Consider the following 12,304-nt stretch of genomic DNA (forward strand, 5'->3'; position numbering starts at 1 on the left):
ATAAAGTGCTTCAGAAGCCGCTCTGGTTGCCGAGCATTCATGAGGGAATTAAAACAGCTCCCCCAACAACAAACATCAGCCCTCCTACAATCTGGGAAGCGCAGTACACAGACTTCCAAGGACTGCGGGTAGAGCATTTCTCTTCTGCTTACCAGCCACATATATAGCAAAACTTCTTGTTCCAAAGTCAGGATAAAAACACTACCAGGAACAATTTATGAATACGTATTTACACAAGATACTTTTCATTAGAATTACAGACTTCATAGGAAATCAAAGTAGACAAAGGAATATGTGCAATTTCGCAGAAGCGTTGAAAACATTCAAACTATAAATATCCTGATAGCACTACTAAAATTCTTAGTTTTACACACAGGCTGATGTTATTCTACTGAGGAAAAACTAAGGTTTTGTGCCACAACTGTAAATTAAGTACAGTAATGTATTATCATTCCGGCAACATAGATAACACCTGCACTGAACAGTGCGATACTGTTAAATCAATCCACTGATCTATTGAAGATCAAAGTACAAATCTGTATTTTTATTGATTTGGCAGCGTTGCTTATGGAGAAACAAATGCACTAGTTAAACCAGTACACTGTCATACTGCTCCAGTTACAAAAACATCCAGGACTTTTCATAGAGCTACAAACGTATCGTACTTCATGATTTTCCCCCAAATGATGATATCCACGTGAAGTAAATAAGCAAAGATACTCAAGTTTGTATCCTTCATTCTGTTACACTGACAAACATACACCACCACTTAATAAATAGAAATGCAGCAGTTCATCCACATAATAGCAAATATTTTTGTACCCTAATCCACCACTGAAGTTCAGTTTGTACAAAACAGTCTTTTCTACAGAGTGGAAAAAAAATACCTTCTTCTCATCAAGGTGCAAGCTAAGCTTTGAAACTTAAATGAATGTGCTTTTATTCTTTTCATGGACAATAAAAGAGTTTCATGGACCTTCTGATTTATCTGAAAATGCATAAATTTGGTCACATATGGATGCCATCATTGTTCAGGTTTAATGGACTATTTCAGTATCACTGATGTTGTGCTTTTACTCCTCTTGAACAATACCATTCCAAGAGTTATGGAGATCAAATTAACTCAAACGATGACCTCAGAGTTCTAGAAACATAAGTGTCCTCATTGTAATACAAGACCAACCTAAAGGAAGAAGAAAAATACAGTATTTTAGTTCAAGTATGGCAATAAATCTAAACATCATTAGTTTTCTGCACCTCAATTATGGATCTTAAATATGACTAATTAAAAAAGTTATCTTAAAACTTCTGCCCATTTTGGCCAGTGTAAATTAAATGTACCATTATACCTAGCAGAATTCAGAAGCTCTTTTTTTCTCCCTTACCTTTTCAGATTCCATGCCAGGACACCTCCAGTTGTACAAATAATACTGCAAATTTCCATCTCCAATCCCAAACTTGAGTTTTTCCAGGAATGTTTTGTTTTCCATTAAGTCTAGTGCATTGAACACATCAAATCCTTTCTGGCAATAGCAAAACAAGGGAAAAAATTTACTTTTTAAAGTTTCAAATTATGCACAAATGATACGTTACACAGTGGCATACAATATCCAAGAGACCAAGCTAATTAAGTGGAAAAAAAGACAAGGGAATAAATCTTGCCTTTTAATTAGGTACACACACAAAGAAATTTTCCCAATGAAAAAAAGTGAAGTCTAAGGCACAACTTTGCTTGAAGATTATCTACCAAAGGGTAGGAATTTTAAAGCCACTTTCAGGGGTAAAGGTCTGAAGAGTCCCTAAAGCATTATCCATTATTTTATCCTTATAGATACGCATTTTTTACAGTCACATAGTGTTTTGACACACATGGCCTATTCCAGCTAAAGCTGCATAAATACAGCTTATGGTGTTTTTCAGCCATTTATCATTCTGTTAATGATAAACATTATATTTTTGTGATTTGGTCCTTTTCTGAAATGCCATTGTCTTTAGAACTCCAGTCTTTCACATGTTACACTCCCTCTCCTACCACGCACCCTCTACCAACTCCTCTCTTCGTCAGCCTCCCGAATTCACCACTCAAAGCGCCATTTTCCCCTCAGAACAGCCACATAGCCAAATTAGCCTCAGGGTTTTGTGTGGCACCACAAACATACTCAAATCCCAGCTCACTGTGAACTCTTAACAAGCAAAATAAAAACAAGGTCAGTTAAGCCATTGCAGTGACAATCATCATGTATGAATAGCTGAATTTGCTTGGGGATCTGGATAGAAAAGTCCATTTACTTGCAATTAACTGCAAGGGAGTCTGACCTATGATCCTGGAGTCTTAACAGCACAAAGGCAGTGCGCCAGCAGGACTTTTTCTACTCTAAGATAAAAATAAGTTACAAAACAATAATGCTCAGTTACTTAAGCACAAGAAGATGGTAAGGAACATTCTTTACTCAGTATAAAAACAAGATTTTTTTTTTTTTTTCTTTTAGATAAGCACCCCATATCAGGAAAAAAGGGAGTTGAAGAAAAAGAGCATTTTAAGGTCTCCATCAGTTTAGGACTATTTAAAAGAAAGTCACAAAGCACAGACAGTGAGTTTAGTAAGGTCCCCCACCACCTTACACAAAGACCATTCTGTGTGCAGATGAAGCTATCCTAAGTTAAATGTGCTGTGAAAAACATACAGGAACAAGACAAATAAGGTGGCAAGGATTTGACACTTGGCATCTAAAGAAGTAAATTTTGAAATATTCCAAGTTAGTAATAGACAGTAACAGAAATCTCAGAAGGCAGGAAGGAATGTGGGGGAGAACAGAGACACACTGTAGGTACAGACACACTAAAGGAGCTCTGCAGTTAAGCACTCAAAATTCAAACAAATGATGAAGTCTACAGATGTAGTTTTAATTCAGTATCTAAACATTAGCAGATTAGGTTCAGGTTAATATCTTCTGAGAGGTATTAAAAAGCTCCTGTTCAAAGATACTTGCTCCACAGCTCTGCCAGACGATTAGAGCAGACTCAGAAGTGAAATTCTTCCCTGTTTATAATCTCTCTCTTCTTCTAGATCTAGAAACTTAGTGTAAGCTTCAGCAATAAAATACACAGGGTTTTGGGGGGATTATCCTGCTGCAAAATCCCACTCTCTCCATGCAGAATACATGGAACCTAAGTGCATAACTCGAAATTTGGGGTTTTGCTTTGGAGGTCAGGCATTTTGTCCTATAATTGCCAAGATTTTACTAGACTTAGTTCTAAGCTAATTTTATGTAGTATAATATGAAAATAAAAATCAACATTAAACTGACATGCAAAGCCTGAAAGCAATTTGCTGAGTTGAATTTGTACCTCCAAAATGCATTCTTGGGGAGTAAAAGTACAGAAAGGACTGCGGTGGGGTGTCCCCAGCCAAGAGCCAAACACCCACCCCAGCCTTTCACTTGCTACTCTTCCACGGGATGGGAAGAAAATACGAGGAAGGCAAGACGACTTGTGAATCGAAATAATGACAGTTTAATAGAGAAAGCAAAAGCTGCACGCACAAACAAAGCAAAAAGAGGAATTCATTGACTGCTTCCCATCAGCAGGCAGATGTCAAGCCACTTCCTGGAAAGCAAGGTCTCAGCATGCACAAGGGCTGTTTGGGAAGATAAATGCCATAACCAGGAGCATCCCCCCTTCCTCCTCCTTTCCTTCAGCCTTTATTGTGGAGCACATCATCCTATGGTGTGGAATATCCCTTTGGTCAGCTGGGGTCAGCTGTCCTGGCTGTGACCCCTCCCAGCTTCTTGCCCACCCTCGGCCAACTCGCTGGGGGTGAAAGAGAGAAAAAGCCTTGAGGCTGCGCAAGCACTGCTCAGCAATAGCCAAAACACTGGTGTGTTTTCAAGCCTGTTTTAGTCACAAACACAAAGCACAGCACCATATGGGCTGCTAGGAAGAAAATTAACTCCATCCCAGCCAGACCCAGCATATTTGTAAACAGAAAGCTGTGAATAGGAGCACATTTATGATTTCTCTTCCCTTGCCTCATCTCTCCTCATCTGAAAGTCCAAGTGCCAGATCTGCAAATGTAACTAGGCATCTAATGATGCAGACAGGCCCAGCAGGTACTTTGGAAATCCACAGGCACCTAAATCCCAGTATTCTAACTATATGATGATCCATTTAAAAGAAAAGACTCACACGTCACACTCAGAAACAAATGTAGACAGAGGAAGGTGCAAAGCCTTGTGGTTAGACCACGTAACTGCGTCCTCACCTGTTCCATCCATGGCCTAGGCAATGGCCAGCCACTCAGCTCCCTATGCCACACTTCAAATGGAGACCAACGTTTATTCCTTTTTCCACTCTGACTTTTAAGAACAAGTAGTACTAGTATTTTTAGCCACTTCTGAAAATTATACTAGCCACCTTTCTGTATCTTCATACCTTTCAAAGTCTGTCTCTGAACACCCTTTGGTATTATTCTGGAGCCTGAATAATGGGGTTCTATATTCCCCACGACTATCCAGGAGTTTTCCTTGCCAAATAGTTATTCAAGTCAATACTGCTTATAGGTCAACAAGCAGTTCATGTCGTAGATATCAGCTCAGCTGCAGTGCTGCACAAACATGGCTGAGACAGACAAGTTGAAGACTATGTGGCTGCTTTCATGCAGCCTGAAGTCTGAACAGATGCAGCCTTTGCAGACCATCACTGGCTTCATACAGATCAACACAGAAATCCCTGTGCCACATGCAGCGCAGACGGCTCTGAACATGGTCGGCTGGAGCACAGCTAGCATTTGCTTGCACTGAGCACTCATCTGGTAGGTGTAATACCACAAGCAGCGCGGCAGCAACACTTCAGTTGGAAGGGAGGGGCAAGCTTCAAAGCATGAGGAGCAGAAAACATGCCTGTGCTCTGCAGCGTGTTGGGAATGGTTGCTAGAATGGATGCTACGGACTGGATGAAGCCTGTGCAGTGCTGTAAATTGCCAGGGCTAAACAGGTCTCTGAGAATTTATTCAGAATGCTGGGATGTGCATCACCTGCACTGCTCTGTACCACAGACTACGCTGCCACTGGTGTTTGCGCTGCACTCCCATGAAACCCTGATGATTAAGACCTGAGCATTAGTTTTTCATCAGACAGCACTAAACTCTTACAATTTCTATGTTTAAAAACCTCATTTATAGTCTCTTCCCCTCCATTCAACTAAACCATCTATCAGCGTAATTCCATGCACGAAGGCGTGCTTAAAAGCTACATGACATCATCTACAGAGCTTTACAGGCAGCAATTAGTAACAAGACAAAATGATAAAGCTTGCACAAATAAACTTTTACATTTTGTAGAAATAAAAAATAGCTTAAACAAACAAACAAAATGTATTTAATAGAACTTATTAACTCATCTCCAAGGGAAACTATTTTAGTGATACTTTCCATTCTTCTGGTACTTAGTGAACATGGTCATTGATGTGCTCTTGGATGTTTACACAGTTCAAGCTATTGCAAACACTTGATCTTCATGCACTTCTCATTCCCTAGCATCACTCAAAGTAAAAAGGAAAAACAAGCACAGTGTTTTATATTTTAATATATGTATTGTATATGTCTCATCAACTTCACTCTGTGCTGCAGACAGTAAATGAAAACAGATTGCAATGGCATGGATAAATTGCTGCCAGTTCTTACCTTGCCACCACTCCTAAGAATAGTTTTGTGAAAGAAGCAGGAAAAAAACCCAAACCCACAACTTACCAATTTAGCTATAATGAGTGCATCATTCATTAAGTCCAAGAGGGGGGTCTCTGTATGAATATTGTAAAAGGAATAGGCAGCTTTGAGGCTTTTATGAACAGGATGGTGCATCACTGTTGAAGGTAATGTGTAGAAACTCAGGAAGTCTGTTAAAATACCATTTGAGCCCTACAAAAAAAAAAAGGCAATTAATAAGCAGTAACTGCTCAGTTATTGGTTAGGCTAACATGGCAGTTCTGCAGAAAGTCAATAATAAATGCAGCACAGTTTGGCACACCGTAAGTATTATGGTACAATAGGTAATCTTGGCTAAGATTTGAAGAAACTGAATTCTTGCCGAGGATGTATCCATACATCAAAGCAAGACTGAAGCCTGAAATAGTCACTTCAGAAAAGGAAACAAACATTTACATTTTTCTAGTCTGTTACACCAATAACATTTTGACAACCAATTGCCAAGGATTTCAGTTTGTTTCCCAGGCTTAGCCTGCTATAAACAAAGTTAACAAAGCACACTTCCCCAAAAAGTATAGAATTTTTTTTCCAATTTAATTTATTTTTAAAAGATTATTTTTTAAATCTGATGTTCACATTGAGGAATAATTTTCTCAACTTTCTACAAACAGAAAAATATACTATGCTGGTATACAAAGCATATTTAAATCAGCTGTAGTGATTATTAATCAATAAGCACAATCTATTTCCTAGACAACAGTGCTAAATCACACTGAAATTCTAATAAGACCAGTAGTCATCAAAAAAGGTACTTACACAGAAATCTAAAGTATCCTATATAAACTTTCTTAATATTTCACGTACCCTAATGGAGTTTAACCATCTTCAAGAGTGTAGATTAGTAGGAAATGGGACATAATTATTACATGGGTTATGACTGACATGCTGAGCACAAAAAAACTACCCAGATCTTCACTCCTCCTATTCCAACTGGGTCTCCTGATATCTCAAAGAATAGAAGGCAAAGGAGACACACAAATGCTTGTTCTTGCTTGTTTGCTTTAGTTTTGAATGACTCGTGCCCGCTATTTTGAGTTCAATGAAGGACCTCACATGGATCCTTAAATTGATAGTACTTCTACAGTAAAAAATAAGAGCTGAAGCCATCACATGCAAAAAAGCTATTGTCTTAGAGCAGGTACAGATTCTGTAGTAGAGATAAACTAACAACAAATAACAGAAAAGTTATTAAGTCACTCACTAAATTCAGGAAGGATGGTGAAAATATTAATTCAGGAATTATACAGAGTATTTTAAGGTTTTAGCTCTGCACATTACGAAGATGACTTAAAAATCTGACACTAACTTCCCCAGGTCACACAGGTCTTAAAAAGATTTTAAGCACTAACAAACCTACATTTTGTAGAGTGAAAAACTAGTTCAAAGACAGCGTAAAACAAGCAAGTGAAGACTGAGCTGTCCAGTTAAAATGGCACTGTCAATGGCACACTCATGCTGATCCTGGTGCTTGTGGACTCTTCTGTAGGCTTCAACTCACCAACAAAGCCAAAAAACCAACCCAGGGAGCGGGGCAGGGAAGAAGAAGGGGTGGAGAAAGAAGGAGGGACAATAAGTTGAATTAGACCATAGAAGAGTCCATTGAGCGCTAGACCCACTAAAAAGTAAGTAGAAAGCTAAGCTTGGACAATGACAACTGATGAACAGGACCTCTCATCTCCAGCAGCAAGTTTCTAAATTCAGCTAAGACTCCTCCACAGTGTGGGAACACTGAGCTTCACAACCTGCAGCTTCTGTGAGGAGCTGGTAGGTTTAAGGATGTTAGTGCTGGTCATTTTCAAATAACCTTATCACTTTAAACAAAGTAATAACACTATTTAAATATTATGTCTGCAACTGATTTAGCATGGACTCAAAGGGAAGAGTGTATCTTTCTCCACTAGCTCTATCACAACTATTCCAACCATGCCTTGGAGATATCCAATCCAAATGCTAATCTATTCCTGTACTGCGTATTTTGTGAGAAGCGTTGTGACCAACAGGCTGGAGGGTGGGGGTGGTAGGGTGGGGAGAGAAGAGTAAGTGATAGGAACAGATGACGCTCTCCATCCTGCTAGTGGACAAAGATTATAATTTTCAAGATAATTGAACTCCTAGCTGAGAGCAACTCATGACAGCAACAAGAGATGTTAACTTTTACTTCTGTATTTTACATATACTCATGCGTATATATGTATAGATATGCACACACATGCATATACAAATTCATACACATATATACACAAATACTCTTTTACTGGAAAAATATATTTTACTGAAGCAGACCATCAAAAAACACAATTCCCCCAGCAGGTGCCCCTAAAATTGGTTTTAAAAACAAAGAATTTTGAACTGGTGTATGGCAGAAACTTAGACACCTGAGAGAATGATATTCGAACCAAATCCTTATCTCAGTCATTGTATCACTTTTCCTTTTTTCTAGAAAAGGAGATTTGAAGACCACTGCCTATTATCATGTCATATCTCTATGGAAAAAAAAAAATGGAGGAATGCAGGTAGAAAGGCTGTTTCTAAAATATGTAAGGTTCTCTGCTGTAATATTTCCAAGATAGTGGTATTTTGAGATTTCAAAATTCTTCTTTAAAATACCCTGTTATAAGAGCACTGCAGTTTATCACAACCAAACACTTTCTCATTAACAGAATGCAATACAAAGAACAAAGCTTGGAATCATGATATTAAATTCTACCTATAGCACACATTTTTCATACTGTCTGCATTTCAAAAACTTGATGCTGATACGAACTTTTGTAAGTGGCATTCACATGCACATTCATGAAGCAGTTAGGTCATGTTTTACCTCTACTACATAAGTGTCAATAATATGATCCCGAGGCAGGAACCAGTGGGCTACCTCTTCTTCATCCATCACAGGAGCAAGATTAAACTGTTTCAAGTAAGTGTTGATTAATTCTTGTACAGCTTTAGTATCTTTTTGTTCCATTGGTCTCAAACCTGAAGTCTTTGTGGCCTTATTGTAACAGAAGAAAAATAAATGTTAAGATGTTGAAAGGAAAACTGCATACACAGCAAAGGCTGAAAGTAGGTTGCAAAGTCACTCCACTTGCTATGCATTCATTATTAGCCTACTTTACTCCAGCCACCTAATTCATTATGCTATTTTACAAACAGCTTTCAATCAGAATTCCCTCTCTTCTAATTATTGAGACAGTCTGGGGCACTTCAATCTTTTTATTTCATTATTGAAACAACTTCATCTCTCCAGAGAAAGAGATACCATTGCCAACAGCCTAGACTTCACGCATTTTGTATTATTATTTTTTTTTTAGGTCAGTCTTTATCTCTTATCTTCTTCTAAACTACCTAGGGCCCAGACACAGAAACAAAACATAAAGCAACTTGCATATCAGAAGTTAATCTGAAGACAAGAACACTTGTGATTCAAACTTATAAAAATTACAGTCAATCTATAAACTAAAGTCAGCTGATAAAGTTTAATTAGAAATTATTTAACAAAAAAATTCCACCTATTCTTAACACTTGCAAACTCCCTTGCTAACTAAACTTTCTATACGGGCACAACTGCTGTTCCGGTGACAAGAAAGCTTCTCATAACTTACACCTGCCTGAAATTAAAAACCTACAGCATTTTAACAAATAAAGTTAGTTATTTGACTTTAAACACCAGAAGAGGAAAGAATTGCTTTCCAGTACTATGCCATTAATGTTTACACAAGCACAGGTGATTAAAGTTTTCTCCTCAGCTTTTGTTAGCTTTCCCGGATATTTCCTTTCAGGGAGGCTAAGGCTTGTTGTCTTCAGAGCTCATTTTTCCTGCTTCATCCATCTGAGCTACATACCTGGGCACGTATCACATTAATCATACCAAAGTCAATTGCAAGAGCAGCCAGGTAGAGACTTGATTACTGGAAGCCTGAAATTAGTATAGCTGATCATGCTCTGCTCAAGAGGCATTATTCTGGGGGAGGTGTTTGTTCACGTACTCTGGGAGTCAGCAGCCAGATGAAAAATCAAGGCATGTTTTGCCGCAGCTCTGGCCTGCATATGACATTTTAGTCTTCCTGCTTTCCTGAGCAGCCCGGGACTATGGTTCGCCTCCACAACAGCACATCGTCTAGATTTTTAAATGAACTGAATCCATAAGGGTATTCACCTGACTCATCAACATGATGCTTCCTGTGCCATATTTCATTCGTAACCTCCTCATGAACTACAATACAAAAGGTTACTTTCAGCTCCCTCCAAGCCTTTGTCCCTCTTCTAAAGCCATACACTGGAGCCGGATGGGAGGAAAAGCGGCTGGGCTGGAACATCTTTATCCCCCAGCAACGCTCAGAATGGCCACCGGTAAATTATTATTTGCAGCCCCAGAAGTGAGGGAAAGTGTACAGAACCGGGCTAAAATTTGTTTCTGTGTTCCACATATCAAGCTACACTGGGCATATATTCATGCGAGTATCCTGGCTCAGGATCTCAATCGCTAAGGAAAAGACATACCAACACGCTCCTGTCCTTATTCTAAATACAGCCAGAATTACCTCTTTCAAAAACTCCTTGCTCAAGAGATTAAATGCTTAGAAAAAAAAACCTTTATTTTTTATATCTAATAGGTACATGCACAAACACAGCCTTCAGTGAGGGTGGTATTTATTAATTACAGTATTTATTATTTCTGAAAACCTTTTTAATTCAGACTGTTCAAGTGATTAGTAATGATTAATTCCTCTTAAAGGGAGATGAGCTCCCAGTGGCAATGATATTCTAAGGATGCTAAGAAAAGAGGTTACAATGCAAGAAACAGTGTTTGGTGCTGAGGGATAGGATAGTGTGGCCCGAATGAACAAATTTGTGTGACAGTACCATTTATGGAAACGGCCTGAAACTGAGGATAAAGATCCTCAACAGCACTTAAACTCTTTCTTAGGAAAAAAAAACTCCAAAAAAACCCAAAGCACAAGACCTAAAGGGAAAACATTAGCACAAAGATTAAATCTTTATTTTCCATGGGAGAAGCTCCCAAGTCCAATCTAAAAATAAACAAACAGCTGCGGCATATGGACTCCTACATCACTTTTAGTTTTAAAAGCTGATTTTCAAAGCACCTATTTTCTATTTGCACGTCTCTGTACAGTATGTTTGCCTTAGCTATATTTTATGAATGAGATATGATGTATTTTTTGTTCTCCGTAATTTATTTTTCTGTTGAAATCTGGGTTTTATGATAAAGGAAGATGATCAGGGTACAACTGCTGTTATGTCTAATTATTCTCTGTAGTTACACTTTTTGTACTGTAAGTAAGATTCTTATTCTTTAAACTATTCCTTTCCTGTATTGTTTCCATGAGAAACAGTACTAGAGTTGCCACCAAAACCTATGTTTGTAATTGTCTACTGCATTTTTTTTAGACTATTAAAAATGTCTTCAAGATTTGATGGAAGAGCTATATTTAGCTCTCCAAGATTAAAGCCTAATTAATTTGGTTATTAATTCTTAAGCTCTGAAAACGGCTGCCCTGCACACAAGGGAGAACCTGCGTGTGCAGGCACAGGTAGCATGCAGGCAGCGCAGGAAACGAGTCTCTCTGACAGCAGCAGGAGTTCAGATCAAGCCATGGCACGTGCTTTATACTGAGGAGTGCTCAGAGTATTAGTCAAACATATAAGTAGTAAAAGAACCTGCAGCATCAAGCTAAATATAACCAACAGACACAATTCTCCAAAGTCAAATAAATCATTACAAAGTACAACAAGTGAGGGAAAAAGTATTTTTTTAACCAAAAGGGAGGGTTTGTTTAAATAAAAAAAAGGTTTACTGATATGGTACAGGTAAAGGATATTCTGCAATCCCTCCAAATATAAAGGTAGCTTTTACAACCAAAGAAACTGCTGTCAGTCGTAAAGCTTAGACAAGCTTCTATAGGCTATTAATTACAGCAATGAGATTTTTTAATAGTACATCTCAGATGACGTACAGTGACTTGCCCTGTCATGGAAATGCATCCTTAAGGCTTTTTGCCAGCCTAACTAATAGCTGCAAACATGAAAAAAAATATTTTTAACTAACCTAGCTATGCCAGAATACTTTTTTGTTTTTTTTGCTAGACCATGCAAATAAACAGTACATAACATACTGAGGTGGCTTTTGCTGAGCCTGCTCATTGCAGAAGAACATTCTCTGACAGAACAGAAAAAGCTGTGAATTAGAGTGGAATCAACAATCCCACTGTACTCAGCCAACTTTCTGTTGGACTTCCTTGAGAATTTTAAGACCTGAACTATTCATTTTCTGTTCCAGTAATCTTTTATCAGATTTATCATACCGAGAATAATTTTATGCATCTTCAACTCAATCCCACATGTTTATGAAGTCGAAGTTTCTGGTTTTTTCTTTGTTTGTTTAAGGCTTTTATGTCAAAATTTGTATTTTCTCCATATACAGATCTACATTTCCAGCAATAGTCTCTTCTGTTTAATATAGCCCTTAAAGTCTTTTTCCTCAACCAGATTTTTTTTTTTTTAATGTCCTGCACACACTGCCTTTCC

The 12,304-nt window shown here is 38.2% G+C and overlaps 1 protein-coding gene across 1 annotated transcript in view; it reads right to left on the minus strand.

Annotated features, from left to right (window-relative positions):
• Window positions 1-534: 534 nt before the first annotated feature.
• The window catches only part of NMT2 (N-myristoyltransferase 2), a 33,588-nt gene continuing 21,818 nt past the window's right edge, over window positions 535-12,304 (minus strand). Inside the window, exons 9-12 of the mRNA XM_082304299.1 lie at window positions 8,580-8,750; window positions 5,747-5,914; window positions 1,386-1,523; window positions 535-1,183 (exon numbers count right to left, since the gene is read on the minus strand). Of these exons, the coding sequence (XP_082160425.1) occupies window positions 1,163-1,183; window positions 1,386-1,523; window positions 5,747-5,914; window positions 8,580-8,750 (498 nt within the window). The 3' untranslated portion in view covers window positions 535-1,162. The remainder of the gene's footprint in view (window positions 1,184-1,385; window positions 1,524-5,746; window positions 5,915-8,579; window positions 8,751-12,304) is intronic.

The sequence above is a fragment of the Platalea leucorodia genome (assembly GCF_965183815.1).
Source record: "Platalea leucorodia genome assembly, chromosome: 1".
NCBI classification, from domain to species: Eukaryota; Metazoa; Chordata; class Aves; order Pelecaniformes; family Threskiornithidae; genus Platalea; species Platalea leucorodia.